At 44.9% G+C, this 19,979-nt stretch overlaps 1 protein-coding gene across 1 annotated transcript in view; it reads right to left on the bottom strand.

Annotated features, from left to right (window-relative positions):
* Nucleotides 1-19,979, bottom strand: part of LOC100424230 (uncharacterized) — a 30,210-nt gene that overhangs the window by 4,948 nt on the left and 5,283 nt on the right. The window contains exons 3-4 of the mRNA XM_077938788.1: nucleotides 2,383-2,557; nucleotides 598-726 (exon numbers count right to left, since the gene is read on the bottom strand). Coding sequence (XP_077794914.1) covers nucleotides 598-726; nucleotides 2,383-2,557 — 304 coding nt within the window. The remainder of the gene's footprint in view (nucleotides 1-597; nucleotides 727-2,382; nucleotides 2,558-19,979) is intronic.

Genomic DNA, 19,979 nt, shown 5'->3' with positions numbered 1-19,979 from the left:
ACTCAAAGTCTGAAACTAGATTCTCTCAAAAAGACAGTCAGAGAAACCTTCAGAGATGGAGTGTGAGAAGAGCCCACGCTTCTGCCAGCTTGTGATTTAGAAAGGTGCATTCATTCAACAAACACTGACTGAGCACATACGGGCCAGGGACGGTTCTTCACAGCGCAGATATAGGACGGGAAAGGCAGACAGGAACCCTCGGTCCCGAGGTTTCCATTCTAGTGGGCCTTTAACTCTCGGACTCTCAGAGCTAACAGACACCTCTGATACTCTCTAACTCTACCTCAGGAAACGCAAGCCCGAGAAGGAGAGTTTACAGCAGGCCGTGGACTAGGGATTCACATAAAAACAACAATGATAAATCTCATTTAAACTTCACCAATGTAGGTAAAACCAAACCACTCCTATTTTACAGATGTGAAAAGAGAGGCCCAAAGAGCTCAAGGAATTTGCCCTCTATCATATCCCCAGCAGATGGAGAGGATTGAAACCCAGAATTCTTAAGCAGTGCCTGGGAGTTCTTCCACAATCTTAACAATTACCTTCCACCACCCCTTGGACCCTCTGTCCCCAGGAGCCTGGCCAGCCAAGACTCACATCCTCAGGTGAGTGGCAACCACCAGAAGTGGTTGTGTCACGGTTAGCACCATTATTTATGTTCTTCTTTTTGGTGTCACTTGCTCCTGTACCAACACTAGGGTTGGCCTGGGGATGGTAGTCTCTCAACTGTGGAAAGGAAGAGCAGTGATACTCATGAGAACTAGAAACTCCTACAGTCACATCCTGCTTTACAGTTTCTACAAAATACTCTTCTGCACCATCTGATTTAATGCCACCAACAACTGTAGGAAGTGTTGTCACAATCAGTGACTGAGAGGGATTGATACCATGGCTGAACAGAAGCCACTAATGGAACTGAAACTCAGTCTTCTGACTCTGAGCTCTGGGATTTTGCCACAAGTCAGCAGCTACCAGGGACCAAAACCAGAGGCAAAGGCAGAAAAGCAAATATTACATAGGCAGGCACTGTACACCGTGTGGTTTAGAGTCATACACCCTCACACGTCTGTTAATGTGAAGAAGTGTACCACTACCTCTCAAACGTTTATATTAATGTATGCTCATGGCAGAAGCAGCCTTTCTGTGAAATCTGGGAACTTAACAGAAAGAGGACAACCCAACCCTCATTTCAGAGAGAAGTCTTGTATATTCTTATAAATCTATGTGACTGTCACCCCTAAGTACATTAATGTTTTGTCTCTCAGTAGACTCAAAGGAAACTGATGCTTCAGAAAGATGCCCCATATTTATCCTGTGGCACTCAAAGTACCCCAGGTGGAGATGAGATGAAGAAGATTCAAGCTGTCAAGTTCAGTTTCCCAAGATCTGTTCCACAGAAGATAGGCAGATCTCACTCCAGCAACCACTGACTGAGGGGCACTCTGGTCCCAGAACAATGCAGAATTCAAGTCTGAGGTGGAGAACTCAGAAACAATGTTCGAGTCTCTCTGGAGAGTAGAAGCCTGGGAGAAAATCAAGCTAAACCCATTCTCCCGTTGCCACCCAGAACACCGTCAATGTGTTGAGCTCATGGGGGAGGTGTAGGCTTTTCACACAGTCAGCGTCTGTGTTAAGGAATTAAGGCAGCCTGAAACCTCTCTCTCCTACGTCCCACAGTCCCCAATCCCCTTCCAGCTGGAAACCTGTGCTACAACCAGAGGAACCAGAAATGGGCAAGAACACTTAGGGGACTGGGTCCTAAGACCAAAGACCGGTCTCGTGGCAGTAATGACAGTTCCTAGAGGGACTGCGACATCACTACATTCCACTCCTTGGTGGAGTAGTGGGGGGGACACATGAGTGCAATGCCCAAGTTGCCGCTTTGAGATTTGGGAGGGGGGGGTCACAGGATTGGGACCCAGGTTCTTGGAGATGCAAGCCCAAAGAGCCCAGGGAGGTCAGGCTTTGGATGGCGGGAGGTGAGGGCCGAGTATGGAACGGGGAGCCCCAGGAGTCACCTGTCCAAAGTGACCAGGGGACAACTGGTGAGGGCAGGTTCCAGGGCACCGAGGTGCTTCGAGACGTGAGCCCAAAGAGCCCAAGGAAGTCAGGTTTGGGGTAGCAGGAGGTGAGGGCAGAGTATGGAGTGGGAAGCCCTGGGAGTCACCAGCTCAAAGTCACCCTGGGGTGACTATTGAGGGCAGGGGCAGGACTCATGAGGGGTTTGGGCTGGCTCACAAGATTTTGGTGTGGGAAGCCCAGAGGCACTGGGGAGGGGTCCCAGCCTGGTGTGCCTCAGCAGTGGCACAGACTCTGGCAGCAGCTTGACTGTCAGAGGGCACCTGGGGCTGGGTTGGGGTGCCACAACCTGGTGCGTTTTACCTTTTCCTTGGCCTTGGCCAATTTGATCGGTCGGGTTTCTTCGGACATCATGGGATGGGTAGGGCGGTGGGGTTGGGGCCACATCAGCACAATCCAGGCGAGGACAACTATACACCTCCAGTCACCTACCAGGTAGCTGTGTGACTGAGCCAGAGGAGGTGTAACCAGGGCCACACTAGAATGCAGATAGGGGCGTGGCCTTAATGCTTCAAGCCTATTGGTCAATGAGAAAGATGCAAGGGAAAGGAGGCGTGGCCAGACAGCAGTGTGTCATGAAGGACCTGTGATGTCACAAGGAAAGCCGCCCATGTAACTGCTGTCCCCGCCCACTCCAGGAGAGGGGCGGGGCTGGCTTTCACTTTAAAAACTTTAAAACTTTATTACCTCAATTGAAGTACAAATCCTATTGAAATGGAAATTTTATAGTGTGCTTGATGATTGATAAAGCAGACTATATTATCCAGCATTTCACTAAGATAAATAATCACAATGATTTCTCTTTTTTGGAAAAGCTTTCTCTTGTTCTCCTACATTATTGTTAAGGGTTTTTTGTTTTTTTAAAAAAACCAAAAAAAAAGAAAATAAGAAACATGTCTAATATCTTTAAAAACACAAAGCTTGTGAGCCAGGTATGGCGGCTCATGCCTGTAACCCCAGCACTTTGGGAGGCTGGGGTGGGTGGGTCACCTGAGTTCAGGCGTTCAAGACCAGCTTGGCTAACATGATGAAACCCTGTCTCTATTAAAAATACAAAACTAGCTGCGCATGGTGGCAGGTGTCTGTAATCCCAGCTACTTGGGAGGCTGAGGCAGGAGAATCCCTTGAACCTGGGAGGCAGAGGTTGCAGTGAGCCAAAATCATGCCACTACACTTCAGCCTGGGCTACAGAACAAGACTCTGTTTCTAAATACACACACACACACACATACACACACACACACACACACACACACATACACACACACACACACACACACACACATACACACACACACACACATACACACACACACACACATACACACATACACACACACACATACACACACATACACACACACATACACACACACATACACACACACACACACGGACACACACACACATACACACACACACACACACACACACACGCACACGGAAAGCTTTCCATTTAATAAGCACTCAAAGTTCTTTACAAGTTTAAAACAAATACAGGACCCTCTAAAGTAAGGCTAAATGCTAAGTGATGGGGGAGAGAGAAAGGACATAAATAACTGGCACTCTCATGAGGTTAATCACTAAATCCTATTTTTCTAGAATCACCTGGCCTCTCTAATCCCTGAAAATGAAACTGCATTTCTCACTCGATACGTGGCTATGACTTGCAATCATGAAAACCAAGAGTTGTGTTCTGTCACTGTGTAGTGCTTGCTACCTGGGATCAAGGATTGACTTTTTCATGATTTGCTCCATTATCTGTGTGCTTCTTATCCCAGACCAAACTAAGCTTTTTTCTAAAGTTCTACAATTTACAGTTAGTAGATAAGAGTGCTTCTCAAAAATATAGTCTCTGAACCAGTAGCACTTGGGAATGTCTTATAGATGTAAATTCTCAGGCCCCTCCCTAGACCTGATGAATCAGAAACTCTGGAGTAGGGCCCAGCAATCCAGGCTACAATAAGCCCTCCAGGTGTTCAGGAACCGCTGGCATACAGCAGGTAGAAAAATGTGTTTCCTTCTGTAGGTCCAAAGCCAGGGATACTATATGTTCTGTCTCGATACGAAGCAATGACATGCGATTAAAAGACATAAATCTCCTTCCTACTTCCACCCTCCAGCCAATGTGTTTTATTTTTACGAGTTCAAATAGAAAGTGAATGGCAATCAGAGATTTCGTCTAAAAAGTATGTTTACAAGTATCAGTTCTCATCCAGCCTGATCTCATCCAGTATCATTTATATCCTCTTACATGTAATATTGTAGAAAAGGATCTTCACAATGTAAGACTCAGGCACACTAGGAGTTCTATGATGAAAGACCAACTAGATCTGAATGTCCAAACTTACTAGAGAAGAAAGGTGGAATTACTGGCTATATTTTCACATCGCATTCAACAGGAAATTAAAGTTTTGAATTTGTTTCACCTTCATCCTTCCAAGTTAATAGAATTAAACCAGAACACTCCATTCTCCCAAAGCCTCTAGCCAGGCAAAGTTTTACTGTATTACTTCTTGCTTTTCAATGGATATAAAGCAGAGTCCTGGTAGGCACATTTTGTATACCTGCAAAGATGCAAAACGAAACAGTTCCCTCTGTTCGATATTAAAACAAAAGTCCTGTAAACCTCAGATGGTGAGTGTAATACTTCAGCACTAGCACGAAAGCCTCAGATATAAAAAGATACCAAGAACACTACTAGCAAAAAAAGTAAGCTGTTAGCCGGGAACACTAGTTCACGCCTGTTCTCCCAGCATATTGGCAAGCCAAGGTGGAGTAAGTCAGGAGTTCAAGACCAGCCTGGGCAGCAGAGCAAATTCATATCTCTACAAAAAAAATTTTAAAATTAGGTGGGCATGGCGGCACACACCTGTAGTCCTAGAGCTACTTGGGAGGCTGAGGTGGGAAAATCGCTTGAGCCCAGGAGTTTGAGGCTGCAGTAGCTATGATCACGCCACTGCACTCCAGTTGGGATGACAGAGCGAGATCTAGATATTACATTCTGTCCTGCTCCTGTTTCCACTAAAATCACTAAGTTAAAATGTTTTCATTCAGCGGATAAAAATTAAGTGAAATGTGACTTTGGTGTTTGGCTAGCAAAAAAAAAAAAAAAAAAGAAAAGAAAAGAAAAGAAAAATACAGCGAAATGACAGATTACTTACTGGGAGAAAATCTTTGTAACCTCAATGACAGATAAAAGGCTTGTATCCGTAGCCTATAAAGAAATCTTTAAAATTACTCAGAAAAAAATGAATGATTTCCAGTAGAAAATGGGCAATGGAGAAACCGACACTTCCCACAGGAATAAAAATGCCCAATGAGCATAGGAAAAAGATTCAAAAGCACTAGAAATCAAAGAAATGTAATGAAAACAATGAGATGTTCTGCTTAAAGACCAGCAAAGATGACAAATGGAAGGGGGAACCTGGAGCTCTGTCCCTGTTGGTGGGAGTATAAACTCAACAAATTTTCCTACAAGATCATTTGAACATTTCTTTTAAAAATCCTAAAACTGTTTTATATTATTTTCCTCCATATATTCTACTTCTATGAATTCAGCGCAAAAATCCTTGCTCGGGTTCATTAAAATGATATAGAAGGAAATTCAGCTCTGGGGTGGCAATGATTCACTTAACATACATTAAGCTATTAAAAATGATGATGCCAGGATATAATTCTCCCATAGAAACATGCTTAAAATATAGTCAGTGACAAAAGACCATATATTATGATTCTACTTTTTAAAATGTTTACATGCATAAAAAAGTGTAAAAAGGAACCAGAATGTTTTGAGTGGAAAAATTAAAGATTTTTCTCTACATTTTGTCATCCAAATTATTACACAAAGAATGTGATTTCCTTTATAATCAGGGAGAAGTGTTGTTTTCATTTATTTATATTTATATTTCTTTTCTTTTTTTTCCTTTTTTCTCCTGTATGTATCCCATGTATGCTAGAGACCTTGAATCCTTTCCTCTTGAGGTCAGTCAGCCCATTTTTGGGATGTGCAGTACAAAAAGCTGCCCCATCTTCCATTTATTTATTTATTTATTTATTTACGACAGAGTCTTGCTCTGTTGCCTAGGGTGGAGTGAGGTGGTGTGATCTTGGCTCATTGCAACCTCCACCTCCTGGGTTCAAGCGATTCTCCTGCTTCAGCCTCCTGAGTAGCTGGGATTACAGGCACCCACCACCACGCCCGGCTAATTTTTTGTATTTTTAGTAGAGATGGGATTTCACCATGTTGGCCAGGCTGGTCTCGACCTCCTGACCTCAGGTGATCCACCTGCCTCTGCCTTCCAAAGTGCTGGGATTACATACATGCATGTACCACTGCTCCTGGTCCTTCCTTTTATTTTCCAAGGTCTGGAAACATTTTTATTTTAATGTGTACAAATACATAGTTCTGAAAAATTTTAAATTTAGCTATCTATAAAAGCATATAGCAAAATCCCATTCATAGTCCTATTCTCCCTCCACAGCCAAACACTTTTAATTGGTTTCTTACATATCATTTCAGAATTTATCTTTGCAAATACACAGGTATATACTTATTCTACTCTTCTCTCTCAACACAAAAAGTAGCATACCACACCTACGATACCACTCCTTCTTCCTTTTAAAAACACACACAATCTAGCCGAGTTCTTCCACATGAGTGCAGTCTTTCTCATTCTTCTTTTCAGCTGCACGGTGTGCATCATTTGGATGGACCACAGTTTACTTAACCAGTTCCTGTTGGCAGACACTGAAATCATCCCTATCATACTATTACAAAAAATAATGCCAAGCACTACCACCTACACACACCAAGTTCATTTCTGAATCTGCCTTTGAGGAAGCCTCTGTTTGAATCACCATAAGGTTGCAAGGCTGAAAAGTTTGCCTCTTTTTTAGTTTTCATTATGTACAGCAGTATGTAGCAAGACTCCCTCGAGCAAAGCAAATGTACTCTTCGGAGATTTCATAAAAATAAATGGATAAACAGAACATTCAGGATAACCATTTCTATTTAACTATGCATATGTATATACAGAGTACATGTATATGCATAGAAAGTATGAAATCCATCAAAGCATTGACCATTGCCTCAGTATGGTGGACCTATGGAGTGCTTTGTAGACCTCCTTGCCTATCAGTTCTTTCTAATTTCATGGCAGTAAATACTCTTGCAATATAAAATTTCAAAAAATGTTAAGTTAAGCTGGATACATTCCTTCAGTCTGTCCTATATTTGTATAGTACTCCCGAGTGCTCAAATATCACTTCATTTAAAAATGTTTATTTATTGTTTCAAATATACAGACAGGCAGGGTCTTGCTCTGTCAACCAGGCTGGTCTTGAACTCCTAGATCCTCCTGGATCCTCCCACCTCCGCCTCTCCAAGTGCTGGTGTTACAAGTGTGAGCCATCATGCCCAGCAGGCTTCATTTGAGAAATCTTTCCCCAGCACTCCATATATTACTAATTATTCCTTTCTTCTTGTTTAGATGGCATTTAGTCATATCTCTATGACCTCACTTGTCACATGATAACCAGTTGCTCACCTATCTGTCTCTCTTGATTGCCCATGAGCTCCTAGAGAAGAGTCTGATTTTCAGCCCCTTGAACAGTGTGTGACACGTACATGCCTCATGCACAGAGAAGCCAAAGATGTCACTACAGTGTCATCATTCCCAGAATTCAATACCTGTATTTCTATGTTGTTCTAGATGCTCTGCCAACAACCTGAGAATGTTGTGCTGTTTCCCTAAAACTTCCATCCATTACGGAGTGTCTACAGTCATAGTTAATTATGATATGCCCTCTGGCCAAGCCCGTTCACAGTTTTTTCTTTAGGTGGTTTTTATTTTAATGGTTGATTTTGATTGTTTGCTTTCTGTTTTTTAATCTAGGAGTGTTCAGTAAACTTCACCGTCTCTGTATCTGTGTCCCTGCATCTGCTCTCTGCTCGGAATGAGGCCTCAAACTTATTGGTAAGAATTCCTACTCACCCTTAAAGAATCCGCTTAAATAATACCTTCTCTGTGAAACCTTTATATCCTCCCATTCTTACAGTAGGAATTGAGAATTCCTCAACTCTTGAAACATTTGTGTCTCTATTAGTATGTATCAGGCACTGAAGTAACTGCCAGGATAGAAAGATGAAACTGTAGACCCTGCCCTGATGGAGCTTATGGCCTAGTGTGGAAAACAGCCATATGAACAAATAACCACACTATAATATTAGATGCAATACCAAAAGGGAGATGTATTGAATATTTGATATGTGTCAATTACCTTGTTAGATGCTTTATTAACAATTATCTATGATCATATTAGATACGTATTTGAATTGGACAGAAGGCCATGGAACTCTAGGACTGCTATACTCTCAATTGTCTTCTAAAGAAATTGTCTAAGGGTTCTTTTTGAATACATGACAGTCATAAAACTATTGTGCGACTGTGGCATACACAAAAAGCATATCTGTAACACATCTGTGTGACCAATAATGCATAAAACCAACCTTACTTCTTCTTTTTTTTTTTTTTTTTTGACTATGGAGTCTTGCTCTGTCACCAAGCTAGAGTGCAATAGTACGATCTCAGCTCACTGCAACGTCCGCATCCTGGGTTCAAATGATTCTCCTGCCTCAGCCTCCTGAGTGGCTGGGACTACAGGCACGTACAACCATGCCCAGCTAACTTTTTGTGTGTTTTTAGTAGAGACGGGGTTTCCCCATGTTAGCCAGGATGGTCTCGATCTCTAGACCTCATGATCCACCGGCCTCAACCTCCAAATGTGCTGGGATTACAGGTGTGAGCCACCGAGCCCAGCCAAAACCAACCTTCTTTGGCCACAAGTGACTGGACCAGGGCTCAGTGCTTCAGCTAAGGACAACATATAGGTTGAGCCTCAGGTTGATCAATCACCAAAGACATAACGTGGCTCAAAATTCTCCCTAACAGGGACCTTCTGTTTTTAGAAGGTGACACACAGCCGGCGCGGTGGCTCAAGCCTGTAATCCCAGCACTTTGGGAGGCCGAGACGGGCGGATCACAAGGTCAGGAGATCGAGACCATCCTGGCTAACACGGTGAAACCCCGTCTCTACTAAAAACTACAAAAAACTAGCCGGGCGAGGTGGCGGGCGCCTGTAGTCCCAGCTACTCGGGAGGCTGAGGCAGGAGAATGGCGGGAACCCGGAAGGCGGAGCTTGCAGTGAGCTGAGATCCGGCCACCGCACTCCAGCCCGGGCGACAGAGCGAGACTCCGTCTCAAAAAAAAGAAAAAAAAGAAGGTGACACACTAATCCAATCAGATATTCTCTCTTACAAAATACAAATGTTGGGTGAACAAAGGAAAAGAGGGCAGGTCTTCAGAGCTCAAATCCTATCCTAAACGCTGCTAAATTAATCTTGTGGGAAGTTTTGAAAGTACTAGAGCCAAGAGACAACATGGCTGCTTAGATGACTTCCCATCCAAGTTTGCATTCAGCTGTCATCACCAAATGTGATATGTGTGTGCCTCTTCCTTGCAACCCACCGGTGCCTAACACATCATATCACCACTTCTAAAATTAGGAAACCAGCTCAGAAGTCCAAGAGCTTGACCAGAGTAGCTCCGTTGGTAGGTAGCAGAACCAGAATTCAAAGACCAAGTCAGCATGATTCTTCTACCATATCCTGCCAGTTACATGGGCAAGTGGCCTCAAAATCAACAAAAGACAAGTAGAGGTTGACATGCGTCAATGAAGAGAGGCTCAAAAGGAAGAGTTTATACACAAGACTAGAGGAGAAATGTTCTGAAAGAATGTCTGGGGATGTGAAGTAGGAGGGGGCACACCAGGTTTCACCTTGGTCAAGTGAATCTCTAGTTGCAACCTGGGCCTCTGCCCTGAGCTCCAAACTTAGCTATCTGTCTTTCTTACTGTACTGTAAAATCCACAGGGCAGGACCTTAATCTCTAGCTTGTTCATCACAGATTAAAGCAATCTGCCTTATAGTAAGTGCTTAGTAAATATATGAATGAATAAGTAATTGAACTCTCAAAGAAGCTAAAGAAACATTCCACATTGCTGGGGAAGGAGTTACCATGAGACAGACCCTAGCAGTCACTTACAAATACAGTTAACCCTCATTATTTGTGGATCCCATATTTGCACATTTACTTACTTGCTAAATGTCTTTGTAATCCCCAAATTAATACTTGTGGAGCTTTCAAGGTGGCTCCCGGATATAGACACGATAGTGAAAAATCTGCCACTCCTTGCACACATCCCAAGCTAAGGTCCAATAAGGTGACCCTCAGTCTTCTGGTTTCAGCTCTCACACAAAGATGGCCAGAGGGCAGGGACGGTAGAGGGCAGTGCAGGGTAGTGTAAGAAGCTCGGGCTGGGGCCAGCTGGAGAAGGTCTGAATCTTAACTCTGGCTCCTGTTAGCAGGGCAGCCTCAGGTAAATCACTTAACACTTCTCTACTTTCTTTATTCTTTTGTAAATAAAGAAAATGTACTCTACCAGGAAGAGTTGCTTTAGGAATTAAGGTTATAACCTGTGTGAGATATGTACATAGGTACATATTTTCCCTGGCAACAAGGGTTTAGTATTTGATTAACTCAGTGTTCTAGGCAACTTTATAGAATAGAACTACTGCAAATAATGAGAATTAACTGTAATTGTTTATAAAGAAATAACGGAGATGTAGACAAAACAGTTATGTGAATGAGCTAGAGGCAGGCTTCAAGAAGCTTCTGAAGAAACAGAACTTCACCAGGCACCTAAGTTGTGGAAAAGGCCTGCAAGGAGAGAGAACGGCGCCTACAGAGAGAGATCCAGATGGTGGCAAAAAACAGGCAGGTTCAGGAAACGGCACACGGGGAAGTCTGGCGCAGAAGATGAGGCCAGAACACGGTGCCACGGCGCTCCTCTGCACCCTGTATACAGCCTGTGCCGCAGAACCTCACTCTCTGCATGTCATTCTTGGTTTCTAGTTCTCTCTTCCGTTAAACTCTGAGCCCCTCAAGGTCAAGGTCCCTAAGAAGAAATCATAGCTAGAGTCCTCTAAATTTGCAAACAAGTTATTACTAAACACGAATACACCCAAAAAGACTGTACAAACATAACTTTGGTTTTCAACGCAGTCACAGCAATTCACAGCTGGTACAAATTTGCAGTTTGTCCCGGATTTTTCTCTGATGACTGCTTAACTCTGCCATAAGCTCTTTTCATTGTTTTAGACACCCAGACATTTGTTGGAAGTTTGAAGATCTTGCTCTTTTTAGCGTAACTGATTCATTGGTTGATTGACTGAGATGGAGTTTCATTATGTTACCCAGGCTGGTCTTGAACTCCTAGGTTCAAGCAGTTCTCCTGCCTCAGCCTCCCAAGTGGCTGGGATTACAGGCGCACTCCACTGTGCTGGGCTGTCGTGTGATTTATCCACAGGGCTTAAACATATGGTCCATTAGACAATGTTGCCATGTCAGAGTAAAGGATTCTTTTAATTCACTGTAATAGACTTAGTTCTCTATATGCAAGATACAACTTTACCATAGTAAAATACAAGGAAGCATATATATATATAAAACAAACAGGATAAAGAAAGCAATATAATTTTTTCCACAAAAGCTTGCACAATCCTGGTCAAAACACAGTAAACATGATATTAAACTCACAGCTTACATTTCTCCACTGAGAGCTAGAAAAACAATGCCAGTTTTTGTAAAGTCACAAAACTAAGCACTGTGAGAACGTACAAGATTTTGTGAACTTGTATATTCTCCCCACCCCCACAGACAAGTAGCCAAAGGAGTCTATCAGTCCTACCCCAACACTTCAATCTCCTGCAACCTCCAAAATAAAACTCACTGTCCAATATCTGAATTTATATTTTCAAATGTCTAAAATCTTAATCAAAACTAAGAGCAGTGCATTAGCTTTTCCCCATAAAATTCTTGGTATAACTTTACTTAGGCACAACATAGTTTGTACCATGATCTAAAAACATACGGATAGAACTAACATTACTAGAAATCAAATGAATATACTATGAAGGTGAAAAGGGAATAGGGAGTGAGTGTTGTTTTTAAACAGGTTCAATGTTGTTATTACCCACTCGGGTTGGGTGTGATCAAATCATGTGCAGTACAGCTAAGTATGTCCTATATTTTATGAGAAAGTAGGGTGACAAATTATTTATTGAGGACCTGCTGGGTGCACCGAGGCATGATAGAAGCTGTAAGAGACTTGATTCTTGCCCTCAAGAAACTTCCAAGGTTATCGACTACTCCCAAAACAAATAATGAGCGATGCTCTCTCAAATAGATAGATGATCAAATGTGAAATGGAGGTGAAGATGGGGAAGGCCTTAGGCTCAGAGATTGTGTTCAGGCCTTTATAGGGACATATCTTTGACATAATCATACGCATTTTAAAATAAGTTAAATTCTCATCAGATCATTCTGAAATTTACAGAGGATTTTGTTAGTGAGAAACATATTTTATGTGTAGACCCATAGGTCTATACATATGTATATGACCCATGGGAGTGTATGTATGTGACCTATAGGAATGTTTTTAATGTTAACTGTTAAACACTTCCGTTCACAATATTTCCACCGTTAATGGTCTTTATCTTTTTTGGAGCTGATGTGGAGAAGTCAAGGACCATGTGCTAATTGCTATTTGATGTTATTCTGTGAGGAGAATTGATTGGCTTTGGGTGGGGGAGAGGGTTGGAAGTTGAAGACCTGAAGGCAGGTCTGAGTCAAGAAATCTTGCCACTGACTTCTGGAAAGTCTGTCGATTCTACCTTTGGAAGTGCCTTTAAATACCTTATGGAAGGCCGGGTATGATGGTTCATGTCTGTAATCCCAGCATTTTGGGAGGCTGAGGTGGCCAGATCACTTGAGGTCAGGAGTTTGAGACCAGCCCGGCCAACATGATAAAACCCTGTCTCTACTAAAAATACAAAAAGTTAGCTGGGTGTGGTGGCGCACACCTGTAGTCACAGCTAGTCAAGAGGCTAAGGCAGGAGAATTGCTTGAACCTCAGAGGTGCAGGTTGCAGTGAGCTAAGATCATGCCACTGCACACCAGCCTGGGTGACAGAGCAAGACCCCATCTGGAAGGAAGGAAGGAAGGAAGGAAGGAAGGAAGGAAGGAAGGAAGAAAAGGAGGGAGGGAGGGAGGAAAGGAGGAAGGAAGGGGAGGGAGGGAGGAAAGGAGGAAGGAAGGGAAGGAAGGAATGAAAGAAGGAAGGAAGGGAGTGAGGGAAAAAGGAAAGAAGGAAGGGAGGGAGGAAGGGAGGAAGGGAAAAGGAAGGAAGGAAAGGAGGGAGGAAGGAATGGAGGAAAAGAGGAAGGCAGGGAGGGAGGGGAAAAGGAAGGAAGGAAGGAAAGAAGGAAGGAAGGAGGAAGAGGGACAGAGGGACGAAGGAAGGAAGAAGAGGGAGGGACAGAGGGAGGGAGGAAGGGAGGGAAGGAAGGAAGCTGAGGCATGAGAATCGCTTGAACCCAGTAGGTGGAGGTTGCAGTGAGCTGAGACTGCATCACTGTATGCCAGCCTGGGCAGCAGAGTAAGATTCCATCTCAAATGAAAAGGAAACTTGAATGACCTGCAAACATAGAAGATTTAACATCAATATGAATGAGGGGAATGGACATAGGAATGACAGTGAGATACTAGCATTCCTATACATCAGTAGTCAACGATTAGAAAATGAATAGAAAAGAAGATTGTATTCACAATAGCAACAGAAGCCTTAGAATATATCTGGCAAAATACACACAAGACCTTTCACGAAGAATATTGCTATGGTCTGAAGGCATCTCTCAAAATTCAAACTGATTGCCAAGATACTATTTTTTTTTTTTTGAGACGGAGTCTCGCTCTGTCGCCCAGGCTGGAGTGCAGTGGCCGGATCTCAGCTCACTGCAAGCTCCACCTCCTGGGTTCATGCCATTCTCCTGCCTCAGCCTCCCGAGTAGCTGGGACTACAGGCGCCCGCCACCACGCCCGGCTAATTTTTTGTATTTTTAGTAGAGACGGGGTTTCACCGTGGTCTGGATCTCCTGACCTCTGGACGCCTGCCTTGGCCTCCCAAAGTGCTGGGATTACAAGCGTGAGCCACCGCGCCCGGCCCAAGATACTATCTTAATAGTATTAAGAGTAAGATAGTATTAAGAACTGGTGTCTTTAAGAAGTGATTAAGTCATAAGGGGGAGCCCTCATGGATGTGGTTAGTGCTTTATAAAAGGGCTTGGGCTCACGCTTGTAGTTCCAGCACTTTGAGAGGCCAAGGTGGGTGGATCACGAGGTCAGGAGTTTGATACCAGCCTGGCCAACATGGTAAATCCTCGTCTTTACTAAAAATACAAAAATCAGCCGGGTGTGGTGGCGTGCGCCTGTAGTCCCAGCTACTCGGGTGGCTGAGGCAGAAGAATCGCTTGAACCTGGGAAGGGAAGGTTGCAGTGAGCTGAGATCGTACCACTGCATTCCAGCCTGGGTAACACAGCGAGACTCCATGGCAAAAATAAATGAGTAAAATAAAAGGACTTGGGGGTGATGATGAATCTGTTCTTTCTGCTGAATAAGAACATATTATTATTATTATTATTTTGAGATGGGGTCTTACTCTGTTGCCCAGGCTGGAATACAGTGGTGCAGTCACTGCTCACTGCAGCATCAGCCTCCTGGGCTCAAGTGATCCTCCCACCTCGGCCTCCCAAGTAGCTAGGACCATAGCCTTGCCACCACACCTGGCTAAATTTTGAATTTTTTTGTGGAGATGGGGGTCTCACTATGTTGCTGAGGCTGGTCTTAAACTCCTGGGCTCAAGGAGTCCTCCTGCCTTGGCCTCCGAAGGTGCTGGGATTACAAGTGTGAGCCACCGTGCCTGGCAGTTCATATTATTTTGAAAGCCCCGTAATAGTAAGTGCCAGGAAGGACATGGAACAGCAGGAGCACTCGTCAGCTCCTGCTGGGGATGTAAACTAGCACTGCCAGTTTAGAGAGAACTTAATGTTGTATTGTGAAGTCAAAGATTCTTGTGTTCAATGCCCAGCCCTTCCACTTCCTGGTGTGTGCCCCAGAGAGACTCACACATTTACATGATAATGTTCATAGTTACCCTTGTGTCGTGACAACTGGAAACCACTTAGATGTCCATCAACAGGAACATGGAGGAGTAAACTGTGGGATCCTCAGGCAATGCAATATGACCTGGAGCAGGGGCCAGCAAACTCCTGCCCATCTGCCGTATCTGGCCCATGGCCTGTGATGGTACAGCCCAGGAGCTAAGAAGAATGGTTTTTATAATATTAAAGTACTACAAAAAACAAAACAGGTCAGGCGCGGTGCCTCACACCTGTAATGTCAGCACTTTGGGAGGCCAAGGCAGGCAGATCACGAGGTCAGGAGATTGAGACCATCCTGGCTAACACGTTGAAACCCCGTCTCTACTATAAATACGAAAATTAGCCGGGCGTGTTGGTGGGCACCTGTAGTCCCAGCTACTCAGGAGGCTGAGGCAGGAGAATGGTGTGAACCCCGGAGGCAGAGCTTGCAATGAGCCGAGATGGCGCCACTGCACTCCAGCCTGGGCGACAAAGCAAGACTCTGTCTCAAAAAAAAAAAAAGACCAGCCTGACCAACATGGTGAAACCTTGTGTCTCCTAAATACAAAACAATTAGCAGGGCGTGGTGGTTCTGTGTGCCTGTAATCCCAGCTACTTGGGAGGTTGAGGCAGGAGAATCGTTGAACCCAGAGGGTAGAGGTTGCAGTGAGCCGACTGCACCATTGCACTCCAGCCTGGGCAAGAAGAGTGAAACTCCATCCAAAAGACAAACAAACAAAACCAAAACAACAGCAAAGCCAAACAAAGAGTTTGCAACAGAGACCATATGTTGCCTGCAAAGCCTAAAATACGTTACTATCTGGCGTTTTACACAAAGTGTTTGCTGATCCTTCATCTAGAGCCACACGTATTCACACAAAAAATTTTTTTAAAAATAATGTTAAGCAATAAAAGTAAGTTTTGAATAATATGTAAAATCACATATAATATATAACATACATGGACATATGCATACTAGCTAACATTTAAAAACATGTTTAAAGACACCCACCTAAGTAGCAGAACTATAAAAATTGCACAAGGGTGATAAACTCTAAATTCAGAGGAATGGGTACCCCTAGGGACGGGCAGAGCAGTAAGCCTGAGGGGAGGCTCTGGGAGTTTCATTTCATATATAAGTTTGCTTTAGTTGGTAAAACAAGAATAGAAGGTCTGAAGCAAATAAGACTACATATGAGGATATTCTGATAACCCTGGAAAGTTGTACTCAGGCATTTGGTATGTGGGTTTCTAAAGATTTATGTATGTTTGAAATATTTATTTATTTATATTTATTTTTTACTGAGATGGAGTCTCGCTGTGTCACCCTCAGCTCACTGCAACCTTCATCTCCGCAGTTCAAGCGATTCTCCCACCTCAGCCTTAATTTTTGTATTTATAGTAGAGACCAGGTTTCACCATGTTGACCAGACTGGTCTTGAACTCCTGACCTCAAGTGATCCACCTATCTCAGCCTCCCAAAGTGCTGGAACTGTAGGCATGAGCCACTGTGCCAGCCCTGAAATATTTAATAATACATTTAATTAATTAATTTATTATTTGTATTATTATTATTCAAATAGAAAGTGAATGGCAATGAGAGATTTCGTCTAAAAAGTATGTTTACAAGTATCAGTTCTCATCCAGCCTGATCTCATCTCGTACCATTTATATCCTCTTATATGCAATATTGTAGAAAAGGATCTTCACAACGTAAGACTCGGGCACACTAGAAGTTCTATGATAAAAGACCAACTAGATCTGAATGTCCAAACTTACTAGAGAAGAAAAGTGGAATCACTCGATTTCCTGACCTCGTCCTCTGCCTGCCTTGGCCTCCCAAAGTGCTGGGATTACAGGCATGAGCCACGGCGCGTGGCCTTATTTTGTTTCGAGGAGTGCCTTTTGGTAAGGGTGCCCAGGAGGAGGATGACTGTGGAGATGGGCAGGTGCCCTCCCTGCTGTGCAACTGGCTCTCGTCCTGGCCCGGGGCTCTGCCCAGGACTGCCGTGTGCCCTTTTTGCAGTTCCCTTGGCGGTGGGTGAGCCCAGTTCTCTCCACCAGCTGAGGCCCAGGCTGCAGTGGTGCTGGCCAGAGAGAACGGAGTTAGCGGCCCGGGACCTGCGGCAATCCACAGCAGGAGTCAGAGCCTGACTTTCTCGTCTGGGGAGTGAGACGATGGATCTCGTGGTGTTCAAGGATTCATCCAGCTCTGTTTTCCTGGACCCAGGTTTTGTCCCAAGACCTGTGGCTGATGCCCTGGGCTCCAGCCTCTCTAACCAAGGGAGCAGGGCAGAGCAGAAGTCGGCCTCCACATGCCTGGCTTTTCATCCCCATCCTGAGCTGCCTGTCTCTGGCTTCCCCATCAGTGCTGGTGCCCCTTGAGGAGAAGCCTCCCAGGGAGGAGCCTCCCAAAAGGGGTGTTTATGTGTGACTTGGAAGGCAGAAGGAAAGAGACAGCAGTGGCTGTCTGGAGGCGGCCGTGGCTGTCCAGTGTCACTGGCCAGGTCAATGTCCATTCTGCCTGTACACAGCAAGTCCATCACTGTGACACGGGTTTTGCAAAAGAAAAAAGATAGATTCACAAGACCGCCAAGTGAGGAGGTGGGAGAACAGCGCTCAAATCCTTATCTCCCTGGAGATAAGGCTGAGGGCTGTTTCTAGGTTAGGGAAGTGTGATGGTCTAAGATGTGGGGGGAGGTGATTGGCAGTGGGGAAAAATGAAGTAGCAGGTTCCTTTTGCTCAAGTGTCATCAGGCAGCCGGCTGGGCTTGGTGGCTCATGCCTGTAATCCCAACACTATGGGAGGCAGAGGTGGGCGGATCACCTGAGGTCAGGAGTAAGAGACCAGCCTGGCCAACATGGTGAAACCCCGTCTCTACTAAAAATACGAAAATTAGCTGGGTGTGATGGTGTCCGCCTCTAACCTCTAACCCCAGCTACTCGGGAGGCTGAGGCAGGAGAAGCCTCAGCGCTTGAACTCAGGAGGCAGAGGTTGCAGTGAGCTGAGATTGCACCACTGCACTCCAGCCTGGGCCACAGAGGAAGACCCCGTCTCAAACAAACAAACAAACAAACAAACAAAAAAACATGTGTCATCAGGCTTCTTGGCATTTCATAGGACATAAGTACAGAAAATGGTGGCATTAGCATGATCTGAAGGTGGAGTGTTGGGCTCTGAAGGTGGAGTTTTGGACCCTCTGATGTCAAAATGGACCTTTTCTCAGGCACCTGCACAGGTCCAGTTAAAGGGTCAGTGGTCTCAACCGGTTTGAATTGGACAGGAGTTGGCCCAAGGTCCTGAAAGACAATGGAAGCACCATGGCCATGGTGATCTATGAATGTTATCTATAATGTAGCCAGTGAAGGTTGAGTTTCAGTGGTCAGTGTACCGTGGCCTTCGGGTTCATGGAAAAAGGAAAAAACAATAATACGAAGCAAGCGGCCGAAAGCAAGCAGGGCAGGCCGCCCTGCTGTGACCTGCTGTGGCCCCAAGTCCAGCACCAGTGACTTCATCGCAGACCCACAGATGTAGGGCTCCACAAGGCATTGCAGCCCAGAGACCTCTCCAGGGCCTCGCCCTTTGTGGTCCCATTTAGGTGACTGGGCATGTTTCAGCTTCTCAGAGTGACTGAATGGTGACCTGCTCGCTGACGCTCCAGCACCATCCCCACACCTCCGTTCCCAGCCCCTCCACAATCCTGTAAGGTCTAATTCCACAGCAAATCCCTTAGCCTGTTCTCACATGGTTCTGCTTCTTCCCTCACTGAATCCTGACACTTCCTTCAAGGTGAGCGTAAGCGGCGAGCGCTGTCTGGGCCCTGGGAATGCACCTGAACCAGGATGCCCCTCCCCAGGGGCCTTCCCTTCTTCAGCAGCTCCAGAGGGAGGCTTGCTTCCCTCCGCCCTTAGCAGAATGATTTGTTAAAAGGGTCACATCAGCCCCACACTAGCCCGAAAGGCCTCAGGGACAGGGCAGGGTCTTCGATCCTCATCTCTTAGGGCGGTGAGGAGGAAGCCACAATATACTGGGTACCTGCTTGGTGCTGGACACTTCATCATTTTATCCTCGCAAGAAGCTACCGCCCCAGCTTGCAGTGAAAAGCTGATAGGAGGGAGGTTGCTGGAGCTGGAGTTTGACCCCACACTTGAACCCACGCGTACCAAGTACCAAAGCCCGCAGGTCCCTTGACCTGCCCACCTGCCCACAGCTGCGGCGGCAGGGATTTCTGCCCATGTCTGGCCTCTGCTGGGCCCTGAGGTCCTGGCTCCCGGGCCTTGCTGCTCTCTGCATCCCATGGCCCCCCCTAGGAGGAAGGAAGTCTTGGAAAGGATGCATTCACCTGTCCAGTCTCTATAATAATTATTATTTTATAAATATACATACATATATATTATTACTATCTATATTCTCTGAGCACCATTCTGAATCTCTGTGTCCCGCACACATTGTTTTCCCTACTGATACCCTTCATTCCATTTTCCTGCCCAGAAACCCTAAGTGTCCTTCAAGTGCTCGAATTGTATCTCTTCTTGAAGCCTGCCCTGAGCTCTCATAGTGAGAATTCATTTGTCCTTCCAATGCACTCAAGACCTACCTCTGTAACAAGTGCGTTTGGAATACACTGCTTACTGCTTCACCCAGTTTTATTAGGTGCTTCACTAATGTGCAGTTAGGTTATTTCCAGTGAGTCATTATTACCTACAATGCTGCAAAGAACATCTTTCTACAACTTTCCTTAGATCTCTGTGCTTTTTTCCTAGGGTGAACCCTGCAAATGGAATTGTTGGTAATAGTAT

The sequence above is a fragment of the Macaca mulatta genome, chromosome 7, assembly GCF_049350105.2.
Source record: "Macaca mulatta isolate MMU2019108-1 chromosome 7, T2T-MMU8v2.0, whole genome shotgun sequence".
NCBI lineage: Eukaryota > Metazoa > Chordata > Mammalia > Primates > Cercopithecidae > Macaca > Macaca mulatta.
The sequence above is the reverse complement of the archived record's forward strand: the minus strand, read 5'-3'. Positions and strand labels throughout refer to the sequence as shown.